A 19,972-nucleotide genomic window follows, 5' to 3' on the forward strand; every position below is an offset into this window, starting at 1 on the left:
TCTAGAATAGAAAACGGCTGTGGTGGTGACTCTAATCCCTATACAAATGTTACCAATATTTTCCCTACCCTTGTTTTTCCTTCTTTTTTTTCCTACTTTCTAAATTCATGCCATCTTCTTGTATTTTATGTATTATTTTTCTGTAAGTATGTATTTTTATATGTTTAACCATTATTATTTTAAGTATACTGAAGGATTTTCTGTTATAAGATGAAATAAGATTAAAAATGAAATGTGAACAATCAATGGTTACATATTAAATTAATGGTTATGTAGACCTTTGTAGAATTAACTGCTTTAAGATTTCTTATCAGTTTGAATTTCAAAATAGTATTTTAGATCCTTGTTTCCCCTGGAAAATTAGACAGTATAGCCAAATTTCTTCAATATTCAAAAGTGGGAAAATCTAACAACGAATATTTTCACAAAGGCTTTCATGTACATGATGTGTAGGATCAATTTATCCAGCTTTAGAAGGAAATGTGGACTTGCGGCAAAAGACCAACAATGGATGAAGCCACAGTATCTCCTGGGTGGAAGGACTGAGCCCTGAGTGGGCAATTGAGGTGAGAAGGCAGAACAGGGACATAAAAGGAAAATTCATGTCCCAAGACAGTGCGATCAAAGGGCAGGCGAGAAGCAGACGGGAGACAGGACAGGAGCCAGAGGACAGAGAAGTCCCTGTGGGCTATACCTCCTCAACAGAGTCTGAAAGGACAGACAGGAGTCAACCCAGTAGAGAGATGGCTTATCGGGAGGGGATGAAAAGGGCTGATGTACTTCCAGCCTCTGCATCCTGAACGTCTCCTTCTGCTAATGAGACAGAGACAGAGAGAGATAGAGAGACAGAGAGAAAGAAAGAGAGAGATAGAGACAGAGAGAGACAGAGAGACAGGAAGACAGAGAGAGATAGAAAGACAGAGATAGAGACAGAGAGACAGAGTGACAGAGACAGAGAGACACACACAGAGAGAAACAGAGAGAGAGACAGGGAGAAAGACAGAGAGACAGAGAGAGCTGGCACAAATACAAATAGCTCCCAGCTGAGAACAGAGGTGAACGCAGGAGGGTCACGCCAAACAGAGGAGGGAAAAGAAAGAAGCTGAGAATCTGCCTTTCTGAGACGCAGAGGAAGAAAAAACGGGGCTGAGGCTGTGAAGTCAGGGTGAGCGAGGCTCTGGTCTCCCAGAGAAGCAGCGGGGTCTGGGGAGGTACTAACGTGTCTGGCTCGTGCCTCCTAAGAGGGGAGAAGGGACGCCTGGGTCAGCAGCAAAACAATACAATAAAAATGCGGAAAACAGAAGCAGGTGTCCACCCGCGCTTGGTCGCTTATCTCCTGGCCGCCATTTCTTATAGTCACTTCCCCCGGCAGTTTTCAAAATAAGGTCAATGTGGGTTGTTCCAGGTGCACCGAAACGTCGAAATCGCCTGGCATAATTCGGAATAAAGAACATTCTATATGGGATCCCAAAGAATTCTACTCATCGTTAAACGCCTGTTGGGGTGCTGGTGTGCAGCCTCCAGGCTGCCGGGAAGCACAGCTCGGTCAAGTTTGGAATGTACCCCTGGGAGAAGCAGCCTCCAGGGCTTTCAGCTGTTATGCTTTTAAGGGCCGCACACCCGAACAAGGCTCGGGAATTCCGGCCTGAAGTTACCAATAGCTCCACGCTGTAAACTCCCTCTCCCCCGCGCCTTTTGTAACTCTGCCCATTCCCTCTTCATGTCTCTGCCTCTTTCATCTTCTTTGTGCGTGAGTGCCAACTCTTCTGTTAGACAATGAACTCCTTTTTTTCCTTTGTGGACGTGAAGACAAAGACAGCTGCTGCATAGGCTGGTCACACGCTGCACGTGACATCTGATTCAGTCATCGGAAAACAAGCGAGTGTTAATGTCAGCACTGTCTCATCAGTGAGAAAATTACAGCCATGCGCTCTGATTTTTGTTTCACAAATTGTATGCATGTACTACTACACACATATATAAACAGGTTCAAGGTCAAACCTTAAATGAGTGAAATGAAAAAGTAAAGCAGAAATTCTAAAATGTTCTTCCCACATCCTAGTGGGCCGCCTCATAGGCAGCTGCCTTGGAAACTAGTGTTCCAGGGACCCCATCTTCAGCCCTCATTCCCATCTTCCTGAGATCGTGGGCAGGTGGTCATCAACACTTGCTTGTAGTCATGACTGACCGGCTCCAGGTGCCTTCGGTGAGGGGACAGACCTTGACCTCTGAGGCACACTCTGGGCAGCGCACTGCTCCCACTCTAGACGGCACGTCCTCTGGGCAGAGAAACGGTGCCTTAGTCTCTTGATGTCATCCATATGGTACACTGTGCCGACTTAGACAGAAGGTCAGGACAGCACTGCCCAACAAGTACTCTCAACTCCAGGAAGCTGTGTGCCTCTCAGGCCTTGCTGGTTTCTGGGCTGAAGGCAAAGCCGTCCAGACAGACCAGCTGGGAAGGTGATGGTGCCCAGGCAGCAGCCACCACGGCTCTCCCTCCCTGCTTACACCCTGCTGGTCACTGAGCAGTGAGTCCCCTGAGCTACCATTTCGTGGCAGGCTGTCCATATTGAAACTGCAAGATAATGAGAAACTAAACATAAATTAAAAAAAAAAAAAGAACAAAATCACCTTTAGAAAAATATATGTCTCTAAGTAAATTTCAGGTAAGACCAATGAGTTTTTAATAGTTTCCTCTAAAGCTAAGAAGACCTCTGAGAAAGTCTCTATTTCTATAGTCAAAACAGACTTTAATGATTTTTGTTTTCTTTTCTGATTATGAAAGTATGATGCACATTCCAAAACAAAAAAAAAAAAACGTGCTTGAGAAATACAGAAGAGCACAAAGAAACAGAAATCACCTATAATCCACTAAACTGTGCCTATAGTTTGTGGCAGTTTTTATGTTTAACCTTAGAAAAAATGCTAGGGAAAAAAAAGAGAAATTTTCCCATCAGTCATGCATACAAGAGACTCTGTGAGTTTAAATGGAGCCTTAGGGTGGAGGGCTTGGTGCCCACGAGCCAGAGATGTGAGCTGGCCATTAGACAGTAATAAATTTCTCCGGTACAATGGTTAGATACAAGATATAACATAGGATCAGTAAACAGCGTAAGCCATCTACAAGACTTTTGAATATTCCTTTTGCCTCTTTGAGAAAAATGGCTACCAGAGAATACGAATACTTGAGAAAATAAATACCACATCTTCTATATACAACGGAATATTACTCAGCCATAAAAAAGAATGCAATTCTGCCATTTGCAAAATGTATAGACCTGGGGGGTATTATGCTTAGTGATTTAAGTCAGACAGAGAAAGATAAATACCATATGTTTTCACTTTTATGTGGAATCTAAAAAATAAAACAAGTGAACAAATATAACCAAAAAATAATAATAATTGAAAAAACAGAAATTCAAGCACGGTTCAGCTGTAAGGAAAAATGAGCAGGGCCAAAATATCAGGCTTAAGTACTACCTCCAGAAACAATAAACCTCGGGGGTAAGAAGTGGAGAAAGCTCTTTAAGAGTAGATTTTTTTTTCCCTTTTCTATTATATCCCACTGAGATCTGATGTCAAGACAAATGGATTTCTGGAGCATTACATCTTCTTAGGCTGCCTTGACTTTTTGAATCAAACAGTTGAAAATAACATTTCAAGATACAATGGCTATTTATCCATTCATTCTTTTTCTTTTTTTGCGGTACGCGGGCCTCTCACTGTTGTGGCCTCTCCCGTAGCGGAGCACAGGCTCCGGACGCGCAGGCTCAGCGGCCACGGCTCACGGGCCCAGCTGCTCCACGGCATGTGGGATCTTCCCGGACCAGGGCACGAACCCGCGTCCCCTGCATCGGCAGGCGGACTCTCAACCACTGCGCCACCAGGGAAGCCCTCTCCATTCATTCTTGCATTAAATATAATTTTATTGAAATTGTGCCAGACAGCATGCCAGCCACTTGGAACACAGAGCAAGTGAGCGTCCTCAAGGATCTCACAGTCCAACGGAAGCAGACAGAAGTCAGTGCAACAGACTGTTGTCAGTGGCTCCTACTGTGAGAACCAAGAAGGAAGCAGGAGGAAACCAGAGAGGCTTTGCAGAGAAGATACGGTGCTGAGCCGTGAGGTGAGCGTGCACCCAGGAGCTGGGAAGGGGAGGGCTCCCCAAAGGAGCTGCTGGGGGCGTGAATTAAGGAACTGAAAGCACAGGCTAGTCTGGGGCACCGGGCACCCAGTGAGGGTGGGGACCCCAGAGACGAGGTGGCAGTAGGCTGGAGCCCCTTCACGGGGAGACTGGGGGCCTGATGAGGACTGTGGGGTTTATGGTGGACGCAAAGGAGCCTAGAAGGATTGTAAGCAGGACGGTAACGAAGTCGTCCTGGCTGCAGGTGAACAGTGCGCTGAAACCGTGTGAGCCCAGAAGGGAGGCTGTAAGATGCTTTACTGACTCAAGTCAAAGGTAGCAGCGGCGGGAATGGAAAGGAAAGCAGCGAGGGAGTGGGTCTGTGGAATGATCACGACCCTGTAACTGACCGCAGCCACCCTCCGGGCTCTCTGGCTGTAGATAAGGGGAAGGCGGGACATCCCTGAAACAGGTGGGGAAAACATCCACAAATCCCAACTCCTTTGTAGAAACGAGGAGAAGCAACGTACATGCATCTAACTTACAACTTGGATTATTTTTTCCATCGGTTCATTTTCTTCTTGAGAACAAGGTGTATTTGCCAGCGGTCTGTTGCTTCTCTGCCCCTCACTGATAGAGAGATAATAAGCCAGCTTCTCCCCAGCCTCTAAGTCACTCCCTGATCGTAAGGCTGGATGTAAAGGAGAGAATGTCACCTCCTCCCGATCCACGAACTTCCATTCAATGCCTTGTTACTGAAGGGGAATTTTCCATTGAGACCGACACATATACACTATTGATAGTATGTATAAAATAGACAACTAGGGGCTTCCCTGGTGGCGCAGTGGTTGAGAGTCCGCCTGCCGATGCAGGGGACACGGGTTCGTGCCCCGGTCCGGGAAGATCCCACATGCCGCGGAGCAGCTGGGCCCGTGAGCCATGGCCGCTGAGCCTGCGCGTCCGGAGCCTGTGCTCCGCAACGGGAGAGGCCACAGCAGTGAGAGGCCCCCGTACCAAAAAAATAAATAAATAAAATAAAATAGACAACTAATGAAACATACTGTAGAGCACAGGGAACTCTACTCAGTGCTCTGTGGTGACCTAAATGGGAAGGAAACCTGAGAAAGAGGGGATATATGTATACATAGAGCTGATTCACTTTGCCGTACGGCAGAAGCTAACACAACGTGATAAAGCAGCTCTACTCCAACAAAAATTAATTTTAAAAAGGGGAATTTTCAAAATAAATAGAGTAACTGTGAAATGTTTATTTTTCAATTGCAAGTTTGCGTGTTTATACATGTGGAAGTGGATGTATACATGCATAGGTGTATATATGTCTATATTTATTCTCCTGTATAAGAAATAAAGAGTTTATGGGTGTAATTTACAAATAACGATTTTACTATTGATCTATTTACAATTATACTTGACTGAATAGATACCCTGAGTACATAAAATAACATAATTGAGATACTTTTAAGTACATCAAATATTTGGCAGCCTTAACATTGTTTGATAGCAAATGAAATCATGGTTTTAAAAATCAGGTTTTGTAAAAACCTTTTTGACGAACATTCAAACTTAGAGGGAAATTTCCTTTTTTATATAACTCAGATTATTAAAAGGCAAATCTTTGTTTACTATATACTAGAAGCCCCTATTTAATATCTGCCCACTTTTTTGTTCCGTACCGTGCAGGAGATCCTTGTGAGCTGCTGATAGCATCAGTTACTTCCTAATTTCTAATTCATTTGACTTTTTTGATAGAGAGGGAGACACTGAACCCACCCCAGTTTGTCTCAGTACTTGAGTCTCCAGGTCTCAACAAAGATATTGTTGTCATTTAGATTGGTCTCCAAAATCATGACTAGCCAGATCTAAAGCTCGCCGTGGCACTGACGATCAAGTGTGTCCTCAACAACTTTCTAACGGGAAATAAGCATTTTAGTCAATTCTCAGCAACTCTCCTTCTAAACCCCCGTAAGGCCCAGAGATGCTCCAGACAGTGCAAATAAATAACAAAGATCTTCATCGGCACCTATCACCTTGCTTTCGTCAACATCTCGCAATATTAATTGAGCAGCTACCATGATGCCAACCACCAAGGGCTAAAGACTGGTTTTGTGTTTCAAGATGTTGATCCTCTTGAAAAGAAACATGACTGAGGCAGCATCGTGCCACCGTCACGCCTCAGGCCTGCTGGGAAGGGCAGTTCTGTCCCAGGAAGGAGAGCCCGGCACTCACCACACTTCCGCCGCCTCCAGGCTGGCCTCCCGCTCCAAGGCAGCAATAACGCCCCTGCGCGCACCTCAGGGCGCAGCAGTTCCCAGCCTCTGTCTGCCCTTCTACCCACGGCCCAGGGGTTACAGAGCCTGCTGCCTTATCTCCTCTCTATTTGGGTGGTTTCAGCACGGCAGTTCAAACAAATCTGAGGCAGACCTCCTCACAGCTTGAAACAGCAATGGAAAGAGCCCTCAGGAAGTAGGCTGGAGGATGGGCCAGCCACCATCCTGGTCCCCGGAGACTGTTGACGGATCCCAAGTAACGAACCTACGTGAGTCACGCAACCACACTGGCTGGAGAGGTGATGGAAACGAGACCGGGCTGTCTACAGATTGGCTGCATTCATTCAGTCATCTATTCAATCATTCATTCAGCAAATATTGTTTGTCACCTACCCTGTTCAGACCTATCAAATCACTGAGGATACATCCTGAACAAGACAGACATAATCTTCCACACCTGACGTGAAGCACTTTGAAAGCAAGAAGAATAATTCAGTGCAAGCACATGACTCAGTCCTGGGGAGTCATGGAAGGCTTCAAAGAGGAGACGTCTAAAACTTGAAGGAGGCACGAGGCTTAGACACATGGAGGGCTGGTCAGGGCTGAGCTGGGAGAGGCCCCCAGGGGCACATGCCAAGGGAGAGGTGAAAGCCCGCACATCCATGCACGGGCCAGCGCGCCGTGGGGAAGGACACTGGCCCGTCTCAGGCCGTAGCATCGGACCTCCTGAAGATTACTCCAGATCGCTAAATACTGGGCTGCGCCGTAAACGAGCGCCATCTTTCTAGGTCGAAATGGTCTGATATCAGTAATTTCACACGGTTCAACCTAATACTTCCCAGAACAATAATCCCTTGACCATTTTCCCTTCTAAATGAGTTTCTCTCTCGAAAAAAGCCACAGTGGCATTGAGAAACATACGAGAATCAGTAGGACTGGAGTAGGGCAGTGACGGGTGGTGATGGTTGATTCCGAAGGACCCACAGAGGCCACGTGGAAGAACGCATGAGCTGCAGTGGGACATTTAGGCTTTATCCTTCAGGGGATGGGGAAGCACAACGACCAGATGTGCACTTTAAGATGCTCACTGGAGATCACCCGGAGAATGGAATGGAAAGGGCAACACTGTACGGAGAAAAATGGAGAAAGCAGTCCTCACGGCCATTCAGCGAGAGAAGACAGACCCGCCCTAGCGTGGTGAACGCAGGTGGGCTGGAGGATGCTTGCAGGGGCCTAAGTGGCAGGACTACAGACTGACTCCAAGGGGGAGATGAGGGAAAGCGCAGTGAACCTGAGTCCTGGTTCCACACAGGCACCAGGTGGGAGGGCCTCAACAGGTGCGGCGGGGGGTGGCGTTCCCTGGACTGCATACACAGCACAGGGGCCTGGCTTGGAGGGAAAAGGATGAGTTCTGGGCATGACTGTTCAGCCAGCTCTGACGATCAGGACAGCAAAGATCAGAAGCAGCAGGAGATGCAGGGGACGAAGGTTGGCTGACAGCTGACTATGAGGGTGCTCTATAGACAGCGGATAATAAAAGGCACACACCTGGAAGGTAGGTACCCACCCTTCTGTTTAAAGATAAAGAAATTGAAGGTGAATGCTTACCTGAGGTTAGGTAGCTGATAAGTGATAGAGCTGCTATGTAAAGGGGAACTTCTCTACCTATACCCACGTCTCACAGCTCCAACCTGCCACCCACTCACCTAACAGAACGCAGGGCGTGTGGGATGCTTACGGCTAAAACACGGTAAGCAGAGTTCAGATCAAGAGGGATGTGCAGAAACCTGGCCCGGCAGAACACGCGGTAGAGGAGGACACCAGCCTCAGGGCAGTGCACCTGACCCAGCGGAGTGCCCTACTTTCTAAGGAGGAGAGACAATTCCTTAGAGGATGCCTTCTACCTGCAAGCCCTCTCACCCCACACCTGCTCCAGGCCACCTTCGTTGAGGTTCCTCCCCACATCTAGGGCACAGGGCTCAGGGCAATACCAGTCAGTGGTTGGAAGAACTTGCTTTCCAAGCATTAGAATCAACCCTGCAGCACCTCACCTGCCCTGTGGAGCAGAGCTCAGCTAGGCAGCTCCCCTTAATATCTCTTAAGGGAGAAGCGGTATTTTAGCCGATGGCGTTACCCTGGCAGACAAAGGTTTAAGGCATAGCCTGTTTAAAGAGTTATTTAACAATTTCCAAAGTAGTAGCAGAACATTTTCCATAGAGCTAAACGCGTCCCAGGGAGCAAAGCACACAGTACATTTTCCTACTTTCCTTAATTAGGAACAGATCCTGGTGGCTGGGATTTATTTTCACGAGTACCCATCCACAAAAACCAGAAACACCTTGACACGATGCAGCATCCCTAATGTTCCTCAAACCTGAATTCCTAATTGGGTTTAAAAAAAAAGGCACAAGAATTTTTCACACTTGTTTTGATTCAGGATTCAAAACAGAACCTAAGATGTGCATTCTTATATTGTTCTAAAACGTAGATAAGCTGGGTCAAAACCCATGACATCCACTTCAGACATTTCAAAGAAGAGAAAGACAGACCAAGCCATGATTTCTGAATTTAACATACCAAGAAGATTCTTCTTCTTCTTAGGAAACATGAAAACAATCTTGTGATCTCCCCGGACGCTTTTCAACATCTTAATCTACTTACTTTTTATAAAAAGAGAAAAGCTCTGGGAGATGTCTGTACGGCACCTGCTTCTTCTGTTACAGGATTCAAAGGACTTCTTTTCTTGTATTTTTCTTTGTTAATTTATTGTAGAAATTGGCTAGCCTTTTTCTTTGCTTTCACCAAATTCTGATATAATAAAGAATCCAGACGTGCCATGGAGTCTGTAATGAAGAAGTTACCATCCCTACCTGTGCAGTTTATCCTCAAGCATTTCCATGTACTTCATAGTATTCACCTTCACACTGGTTTCTGCAAAACAAAAATCCGAAATTGATGCAACTGGAGTCAGAGATTGAACAAAACCCAGAACTGCTCAACTAAAAGCCCAAACCCGAAGGATTACAGTTGAGCCGCTAGTAATGATAACATCCTATGTTTGGAAAACACTCGAATCCATTGGACGGCTTGCCTGGAGGGATGCGTTGGAAGGGGTCTGAGGCCTCCAGGCACTGCCGGAGTCGGAGCCGGGGATCGAGGGTATGATGCCTTTCACTACGTGTTTTCAAAGGCAGCTTAACCGGTGCCTGGCGTGGATCCCGTTGTGCTCTGTGCCCCTCACTTTTCCCACCTGGTAGCCAAAGGCTTGGGAGTTTGGGAGTTTGGGAAAGAGTGAGAGAGAGAAGAACACCCCATCCTGTGGTTTAACCAGAGAACCTCACCGATGCTACCTGAGGATTACAGACCCTTCCGTTGAAAAACAAACAGGAACCGGATGCAGCCAGTGAGCTGACATCAACTACTCAGCTCCCAAAGCTGTGAGATCAGCTTCTACTAGAGGTAAACTCAGTGCCTCATAACCACCGAACACTGAAGGAATAGATGACTCTTATGGCCCATTGGGTCAAAGAGGCACTTTGCTAATGTAGAAGAGATCTGGTACCTTTGGGACAAGCTCTGACACCCTCTGTTTCCTCCTCCTGTGAGGGGTGAAAGTGCCTTGGTCTGCAGGTGATCCCCGAACGAGATGGGACTTCCAGCCCCAGAAGAGCGGCCAGCAGAGATGCCTCTGGAGGATGGTGGCGGTAACCTATTGATGTTGTACCCTTTCTGTCCTCACCGGTATTACGGCCATTGTGATATTTACCATTCTTTTTATTCCAACCTTCATTCTCAAAGGTAATTTGTGCTGAAGGGCTCATGAACACCCAAAAGTTGGGGTACATGGAAAGCATGCTGCCTGGCTCTCAGCCCTGAGTGTCCGCCTGGGGGACACTCAGGACCCCACCTTGGTCAACATGTATGTGTGGGGTGAGGGACAGGGGCTGTATTGGAAACTGGAAAAAGTACCTTGAAATTCCTCATCAAGAAACCAAATATTCCCAGGAACTACAGTACTTCATTGATCCCATTTTGGGAAATACTGCTCTAAGAATACAAAAGCCAAACTGATGACCTTTCCGATGGGGGAAAACACACCTTATCAATGAATCAGTAAGACAATTATTAAAAGGCTATGATTAAACTGATTATTCTGCTTCAGTTGGAGTTACATGAAGTTATTTAATAAGGCACTGTAATTAATTTTCAAGAATAATTAAGCTACTCTTAATCCACACTCTCAGACCACTCTGTTTTGTTTTCATCAAAACATTTACCACTACCTGTTTTTTGTTTGTTTGTTTATATGCTTTTTATTGTCTATTTATTCCCACTACAAGGTAAGCTCCGTAAGAACTGGGATGCTGTCGGTCTTACTCAATGCTGTACCTCCAGTACTTTGAATAGCATTTGTCTGTACTAGTTTCTCAACAAATGTTGACAGAATACTTGAATAAATCTAGTACTTTTCTCTTTGTTAAAAAAAAATAAAAAGAAAAGAAAAGAAACCAAATATTTAGATGGAAATGACAACAAAAGTTCTGGTTAATTCGTTGATGATAGTTAAAACAGAGATACATACAGTGAAAGGAACTGTTGAAGTTGATCTCTTATTGATCTGTGCTTGCCTAAGCTACAAGTTAAGGTTTGCTAAGTTTTTTCTCCAAATAAATCCGTTAAGTATGTGTTGTCAGCTCCTACTATGAGTCAGGTCGTGTGCCAGCATGGGGATTTAGTCACGGGGATGTGGTCCTTCAGAGCAGAGATCTCACTGGTTCACCTGGAATAAGTACTGCAGACTCAGAATATCCCAACCAGACATGCTGTTTCACAACATCAAGAGAAGGGGGTCAGAGTGGGGCTGCAGAGTGCTCAGGGCAGGCTTCGTTGAGAAGGTGACATTGAGTAAAAGCATGGAGACGGCGGGGAGAGCATGTGAGCAGTACGCCGGGAAGGGCAGAGACGCAGACCGGCCAGCCAGGGCAGGAGTCTGCCTGAGTGTCTCACCAACATGTGGCCAGAGCAGAACGTTCCCTGGGGAGAAGCGATGAGGGCAGAGAAACAGCTCAGGTCCAATCACGCAGGGCACTGCAGCAGACTCTATCTCCAAACACGGCCACAGTAATATTGCTGGCCCCATACGCTCTTCCAGAACTTGGCCACTGTCCATCAAACAGGGAAACCTATTTCCCTCCCCTTGAACCTGAACAGGCTAGGACTGTTCCCCCAGCTGCGCGTGGCAGAAGGATGCTGTTTAACTTCTGAGGCTAGGGTCCAGCTCCTGCCTGGCTCCTCCTCCCGGGAACCCAGCCGCCATGCCGTGGGGAAGCCCAAGCCACACGAGAGGCTGTGTGGAGCTGTTCTGGCTCCCGGCCGCCGGGGCAAAGGGCTCAGCCTACAGCCCGCATTTTTTTTTTTTTTGGCCGCAACATTTTATTCAGTTAAGCAGGCTCACAGAGCAGGAGAGAAACGCCAGCTGCAGGGGGAAGGTCCTGCAGATCCATGCCCTGCATCCCCTCAGAGGAGGAGGTGGGGTCCTGGGGACAGCTCCCTCCGTCCATCTGTCCCTCCGTCCAGAGTCCCAGGGAGTGGGTGCCCCCGGGCAGGGAGTGGTTACTGGGAGGTAGGGTAGGAAGAGGGTGGCTGGCTCCCTGCCGCTCTCAGCAGAGTCAACCCTGCCATGGCTGCTGCTGGGCCTCCACTAGACCCTGGGCGGGACTGTGGACCCAGAAGCCCAGCACGTGGCTGGGGACAGGTGGGAGGCAGTGTTGGGAGCACACGCCACCAGGAATTGCTTTTTTAAAAGTATAAAGTGTTTTGGGAAAAAAAAAGGAAAAACATCTATATAAAAATGTCTTCACATATAAAATCCTGAAGAAGGTACAAGGTAAGACCCAGTGCTAGGGGCGTGCTCAGATATGCAGAGTGAGTGTGTGTGTGTGTGTGTGTGTGTGTGTGTGTGCGCAGACGTGTGAGTGAGCGAGCTTTCAGATGATTTGGGCCTTTCAGTCTGAGGGACCCGGACATCACGGAAGGGAGACAAGCCATCCCTGCTACTCTCCGTCGAACCCCCTGACTCACAGAATTTGTGCACATAATAAATGGTTGTAAGTCATTAAGTTGTGGGGGTGAGTAGTTTTATAGCTGTAGTAACTGGAAAGCCATCTCGGGATTTGGGGTGTTCTGAGTGAAATGGGAAAGCACTGCATAAGAATGGCAAGCAATTGGCTCGTGGCTGCTGTGTTGAGACCAGACTGTAGGAGGAGGTGAGGTGATGGGGACTGAGACCAGGGCGTCAGCAGAGGCGGCGATATGAGGCAGATTTTAGGTATACGTTAAACAATAGAAACAACAGGAGTTCCTGACGGATTGCATTTGCATGTGTGAAAAAGAGCCACGTCGAGAATGACCACAAGGTTTTTGCCCTGAAATAAAAACAGAGTCGCCATCAACCGAGAAGGGAAGATGGCGGTGAAACCCGTTTGGGGAGACAAGCAGGACTTTAATTTTGGATTGAAATTTGCTAAGAAAGTAGAACTCTGATGTCCCCCCCGCCAAAAAAAAAAAAAAAAAAAAGATAAATACGTGAAGTGATGGATGTGTTAATTAACCTGATGAGGGGAAACTCTTTCACCATGTATATCACACATCACGATCACGTTGTACACTTTATCTCACAACGCTATTTGTCAATTATACCTCAATAAAGCTGGAGAAAATAAAAGCAATCGAAAAACTTAAAAAGAGTCCAATTTTGGATACGATAAATTTAGGTTTATTAGACATCCAGCAGGACTGGCAAGTATAGAGTTGGATATATGAGTCTAGAGAAGCTCTGGACTGCAGACGGACCCTCAGAAGACCCTGGCGACTGAAGCAAGGAGACGAGATGTCATCACGCAGGGAGTGAGAGTAACTTAAGAAGCCCTTGGTGATTCCATATAACTATGATTATATTGTGATAGCACTTTTCACGCAAGGGACAAAAATTCACAGCACCTCCCTTGAGGACAAGACAGCCATATTCTCGTGTTTAAAATAATCCAGAGGTACACCCTATGAATGATTTTGTTAAGAAATCGGACACCAAGTACTTGAGTCATCTAAGCACTTGACGCTCCAGTTAGTAACCTGCTAGACCCACAAGGAACATCTTGCCCACTGGCCCGGAGGCTGTCATCTGCAGAGGATGCTGTGTTGATTGCCTTCGCTGGATCCTGACTCATCTCCCAGGCCAGTCTTTGCTCACATATTCCTGGGTTGACTCATAACCTTCCAGAGAGACCCAGACCATAGACGGGGAGTTTAGGTTTTTAACTTCCTAAGAGCTATGCAACTTCCTAAGAGATACGCCCACAGAGGAGACACTGACTGAGAACAGAGCTCATCCTTTCTTCCCTTATCACCAGCCCTCCTCTTCCCTCCTTTCTCCAGCATCTTAGAGCAGGGACCCAGGGAATGGCAGTGGTGGTGAGGCAAGATTCCAAGAACCAAGGATGGTACCGAGGGAAGCTGAGTACTAAAGGGAAAAGGAGACCAGGGGTCACCGGGCATCTTGATGTGGAAAAGGCAGGAACACTTCCCCTCCTCCCCTCATGCTAAGAGAATCTGATATCCAGAATCGGGCCAAAATATCAGAATGGACTTCATATAGTTTTATGAATCCAATTAAACAAGAACTGATTGATCATTAAACACAGCAAAACTGCGAAAACATTTATGGCAGTGCATGGCACAGACACAAATCAACGTTACAGGAATGGAACCTGGGTCCCACTTCATGCGAGACACTACGCTAGGCACTATTTAAGTATAATAGAGATACGGCCTCGAGGAGCCCAGAGAGCGCTGTAGGGCGAGATGCTAACATTGATTTCTCCTGGGAGTGCACAGCAACATTTTCCGTAAGTCTTCATCATAAGTGATGATCCAAAAGTATCCCTATGAGTCTAACGAAAAAAAAGAAATTACCAAGCTACCCAGCAATAGCCTTTTCAGGATAAACTAGGAAGGTAGGAGAATGTTAAGTAGAAGCAGGTCTGACTAGGTTTCATTGCATGAGCTCCTTTGTTTGCATAATAAAAGGACAGCAGTATTTGTCATGATAATAGTACAGGGAATGAGTGACACCCAGGCAGCCTTGCCTTCAGATTGAATGAAGCAGTGATTCCAAAGAACTTCAGGCCCGCCTCAATTAACAAGGCAGCGTCATGAGATCGGTACAGTAGGATCTCAAATTTGAAAACGGAAGCTGAAGGGACCTCATCAGTTTAGCATCAATCACAAATTTTGTCTAACGTTAGCCGTTTTATTGACGTTTTTCTAAGATAACCTAAGCACCAAGTGAGGTCTGACCTCGTTTTATGAAAATAAGCCAGCAGATTTCAAAGGTAGATTTAGACAAGATGAACACCCATTAGTGAAATCTTCCAGAAGGAAGATGTGAAAGACAAAGGAGAAATTTTAGAATTCTGAGAAACGTTTGAACATCTGAAGTATTATTCTTCCGCTTGAGTTAACGGAAGGACTTCTGTTTACCTGGGTAATTAAACCACACAAGGAGATGAAGTAGTAAAGCGGCACTAACGAAGAGCCAGGTAGGCCAACAACATGGGAAAAATGGACTTGCAGTTGGATTGTCTTAGTAGGTGGGATGGAACAAAATTGTGTGACCTTGAAGTCTGGCAGGATCTGTTACAGGAGGTGCTACACAACTCAAATCTTACACTGAAGATGGAAACACCAGCCTGAACCCTTGCTGCTACCAAAGTGATCTTGACTGTCACACTGGAAACCCAATATGCAGAAATACTTGATATCAAGTTAATGACATCAATCTAGTTAACATTCGATTGAGCACTTCCTACGCGTCAGGTACTGTTCAAAACATCTGCTCTAAATGCCACACAATAATAGTACCTATGAAGCAGTTATTATCATCCCCATTTTGCAGTTAGAAAAACAAAGGGGCAGTGAGGATCATTCCAGCTCACACAGCTAGTGAGGGACAGTCCCAGGGCCCCCACTGTTAGAGAACACAACCGCAATTTTAAATAACAGGAGTGAGGAAATGCACACTGAACAAACACATGTGAAACTTCAGCCACCAGCAAAATGAAGCAGGTGTTCAAAGAGAATCAATTCAGGAGAGGCCAAAGACTGCTGTAAAAGTCAGAGTTACAAGGAGCACCGGCCATTACAAAACAGCCACCAACAAATGGAAACCTAATAGCATGTAAACTGTGGGGAAGAATACTGCTAACATAGCAGCATAAGATACATTACCATTGTGTAATATATTTATATCATCTATCTGCTGACATATCAGCATAAGATACATTACCACTGTGTAATATATTTATATATCTGCTGACATATCAGCATAAGATACATTACCACTGTGTAATATATTTATATCATCTATCTGCTGACATATCAGCATAAGATACATTACCACTGTGTAATATATTTATATCATATATCTGCTGACATATCAGCATAAGATACATTACCACTGTGTAATATATTTATATATCTGCTGACATATCAGCATAAGATACATTACCACTGTGTAATATATTTATATCATCTATCTGCTGACATATCAGCATAAGATACATTACCACTGTGTAATATATTTATATCATCTATCTGCTGACATATCAGCATAAGATACATTACCATTGTGTAATATATTTATATCATATATCTGCTGACATATCAGCATAAGATACATTACCACTGTGTAATATATTTATATCATCTATCTGCTGACATATCAGCATAAGATACATTACCATTGTGTAATATATTTGTATCATATATCACATATATACGTGTGTACATATATGCATACGTGTGTGTGTATCTATATATATATTGTATAGGCCAAGGTGATTTCAAAGTAGTTTGCAATGAGAAAATAATTACTAATTTTCCCAGGCTTACATTCAGGTTGGGTCATTCCTCCCAATAATAAGATGTCAAATTCATGTGGTTTTACAAGGTTTTTGTTTGCCTCTATGGAGTTGTTCACAGCATTCTTCTGCCATCACTATGTGTAGCGGTCATTTACATAGAACTCTCGAGAGAGAGATCCTGAATTAAACAGGATATAATCCTTCCTAGGCTTTAGACTTGTCACTGCATATCCGCTGGGGTTGGAACCAAACGAACACACCATCACTAGATTAGCAACGGACTCACTTCTCATCGGCAGGACATCATTCCGTGTGGTGTTGTCAGTTCTCTCTGATGTTGGTAAGAGATTTGCAGAGAGAAGAAGAATGATCAGATATGGGTCCTACAGAGCTAATAAACACTAACGAAGAGCAGGCGTCTCTTTGGGGTTGTATCTGACTCTCATTCTTACATCTATCTAATGCTTCTGAAATGCCCACCACGTGCTAGGTTCTGCATTAGGTACTGCGGCTTCAGACATGAACGTGATGCTACCCTTCGCCCGGGGAAAACCAGGTTTGGTGACAGTCACACAAATAGGTAGCTAATAAAAGCAATGAGTTTGGTCCGATGCTAGAAACGTAAAGCAGCGGTCACTCTGGGAGCATCGCGGAAGGAGATTCAGCCCAGCTTGAGGGGATAAAGCATGAGTCCCAGCGGAAGTGACTGAGCAGAGATCTTAAAGGATTTTCCACGCTGGCTGAAGCCGGAAGAGGCGTGCGTAATCCAAAACATCAATGGCACATAAAATAAGATTTGCGTTTTAGAATATCAGACATTTAACGCCATATCATTCTACCTTCCCAATAATTTCTGAATCATTTTTCCCTAAGCTTACACGTAGATTACTCGCTGTAGGGCATGATTCCACACCAAGGGAAGATGAGGTGGGCTATAGGAGATGGGCAGGTCCAAATGTCCCAAGGCACGGGCTCTAAGCCTCCATCACCACTGTCACGGCGACTCTCGGAAGTGGAAGCAGAGATTCACAATTCGTCCAGATTTTCTCCTCTGGGCAAGGTGAGTGGGGCTGTCCCGTTACGGTAACTTCAAAGGCAGAGAGTGGGAAAGTCTTTTCAGAAGTGGAGCATATCCTAACATGATTCAGTTGTCCGTGAAGAAAGTAAAAGCAATTATTCTTGGCTGTGTTGATGTTTATGCCACTGCTTCCTACCGTTTTGTGCTGTGTGACGGTGTCTGGCCGCAGCTGCCCCGCCAGAAGCCCTGCCCTGTCGCCCTTGAACCCAGAGTGCATCTCAGGGACTTAACCCGGACACTCATGTCAGTAGAAACCATGCCTGCTTAGACGGGAAGAAATCGTGGGCAGGAGGAAAGGGAGGAGAGTGAGGAAGGAAGCTCCCCGAGGTTTAAAAACATTAACTAGATAGTGAACGCTTGCTCTACGTAACAGATATAGCCCCACTTCCAATTTGACCTGCTGTGCTTATCACCAGTTAATTGGGTATCATCTGATACAGTAATTCTCACTTTCCCTGTTCAAACCTGCCTCTACATGCAATCTCCCCGTGCCCTTGAAGCACACAGCCTATAAATCAGCACCATTCAATGACAAAAAGAAAACCAAGGGCACACGGTATGGAAAGCTAGGCGGAAAAAAGCTAACACTGTCAGTTCCATGCAGCCTCCCTCCGCAGCTCCCCTCACTCACACACCCTCGCCAGCCACGCGCTCCCACTGACTTCCCAGCTTTCCCTGCTGACGGCAGGCCTTCGGTCTGCTTTCTTGCTTCCTAGCACGTAGCCTTGAAAGAGCTGTGACCTGGAGACCCGTTTACAATATTTTGGAAGTTGCTTAAAATGTCTATTTACTAGTTTTGCCTGGGAGTGTCCGTTTGAGACTATACACTCACGTTCTGTGATTCTCTCTCCTCCCTTCCCTCAAAGACACGCACACCTCACACATGCCCACGTGATTTACTTCTCTTCGTCCTTTTCAAAAGGCAGACAAGGAATAGAATTGGGGACTTTATTTTTAAAGTGGAACACTATTTTCTTAAACAACTAGTATTAAAAATAGTTTAAGCCCAAATCCACACTTGATCTTTTTTAATTTTTATTTTATATTGGAGCATGGTTGATTTACGATGTTGTGTTAGTTTCAGGTGCACAGCAAAGTGATTTCAGTTATACTTTCTCAGATTCTCTTCCCATTTAGGTTATTACAGAATACTGAGTAGAGTTCCCTGTGCTCTACGGTAGGTCCTTGTTGATTATCTATTTTATATACAGTTGTGTGTATAGGCCAATCCCAAACTCCCAATTTATCCCTCGCCCCGACCTGGATCTTCTAAAGCTAAGGAGAGTGAGCTCACACTGGCTGCCAGTGTGATGCTTTCAGTTGTGTACGTTATTATGAGAATTATCTCTAATTCTCATGGTAACTCCCTAAGTCCCTTTTGAGGATAAGGAGACAGGCTGAAGGAAGTTCATTCCAGGAGTAAATAAAAAATAAAGGTTCATTCGGTTTTATTCCAGAGTCTATGTTTTTTCAAATGCGCAATACTGCTGCCCAATTGTTAGGGAACATAACTTAGGAATTCCATGAAGGAAATCCACATTTCACAGAAGGAAAGAATTTACTTTTGCCTCTGAAGCAGAGGCTTTACATCCATTAAAGGCCTGAAACTGGAATCTCTCTATTTGACACAAAACCATCCTAGTCTGACGGTCTGTCTGAGCTATTGCCCTTGGAAGAGAGATCCCAGACCGTGGGTGGGGAAACTCAGATTGTGCTCCAGGGCAAGGACTGGCCCGTGTTAAGCTGGTCAGATCCCCGACAACACCGTGTATCCCAGGTTGAAGATGCCCTGCTGCACCGTCTTGGGACATAACTTGCGCCTGGCAGGTTGTGGCAGGGTGGCGCCGGGGAGGGAGAGGGGAAGATTTTAACATCAACCTCTCCGCTTACGTGAATCACACCCACGTCCCCCTCCTCCGGCACAGGGACTCCCTGCCCGACACCCTTCCCTCTGGGGGCCCATCATCCTCAACCCAGCCCCCTGCTAGCAGGTCCTAGCCCTCACCTGCTTCTCAGCAGTCTGCGGTCTACTGAGGGCACACGGATGGGAACAGTCAAGCTCCCTGTCCCGGAGTTTCCAACGCTGCACTGAGTGAAGAGGCCCTTCCCTTTCCAGGGCCCAGAATGAGGGCTGCAGCCACCGCAGCCAGGCTTCTGTCGCAGCGGGAGGATGAAGGTGACACTCAGAGGTCAGCAGAGGAGGGACAAAGGGGAGGGAGTCCTGACAGCTCCTGAGGCCCCCTCCACCTCCAGGAGGGTGACCTGGGCCAATACAGACCCTCCTACTGTTCCTGGAATATCCTCCTCACATGTTTCTGCCTTTCTGCCCACCGAGACGTTCCCTGCTTCCCACGTGTTCTCTCCCTTTCCGCACTCCTACACACATTCCCCACCTTCCTATAGCCTTCAAGCTCATTTCGGGCACGGCTGTCCTCTCTGCCGGAATCATGGACGTTATGTCCTTTGAACCCTTAGCGCCCGGCACAATCACGGGCCCAGAGAAGGTGCCCAGCGCCTCAGGCACCAGGTCCCAGGGGCCAGGGCTGCGCCAGCCTTGACG

At 46.1% G+C, this 19,972-nt stretch overlaps 1 protein-coding gene across 2 annotated transcripts in view; it reads right to left on the reverse strand.

Moving 5' to 3' along the window:
* Window positions 1-19,972, reverse strand: part of DISC1 (DISC1 scaffold protein) — a 348,149-nt gene that overhangs the window by 63,098 nt on the left and 265,079 nt on the right. For both annotated transcript variants that reach the window (XM_030839535.2, XM_060286270.2), the window contains exon 10: window positions 9,285-9,345. In XM_030839535.2, the coding sequence (XP_030695395.2) occupies window positions 9,285-9,345 (61 nt within the window). The remainder of the gene's footprint in view (window positions 1-9,284; window positions 9,346-19,972) is intronic.

This window comes from Globicephala melas, chromosome 16, assembly GCF_963455315.2.
Source record: "Globicephala melas chromosome 16, mGloMel1.2, whole genome shotgun sequence".
Taxonomy (NCBI): Eukaryota; Metazoa; Chordata; class Mammalia; order Artiodactyla; family Delphinidae; genus Globicephala; species Globicephala melas.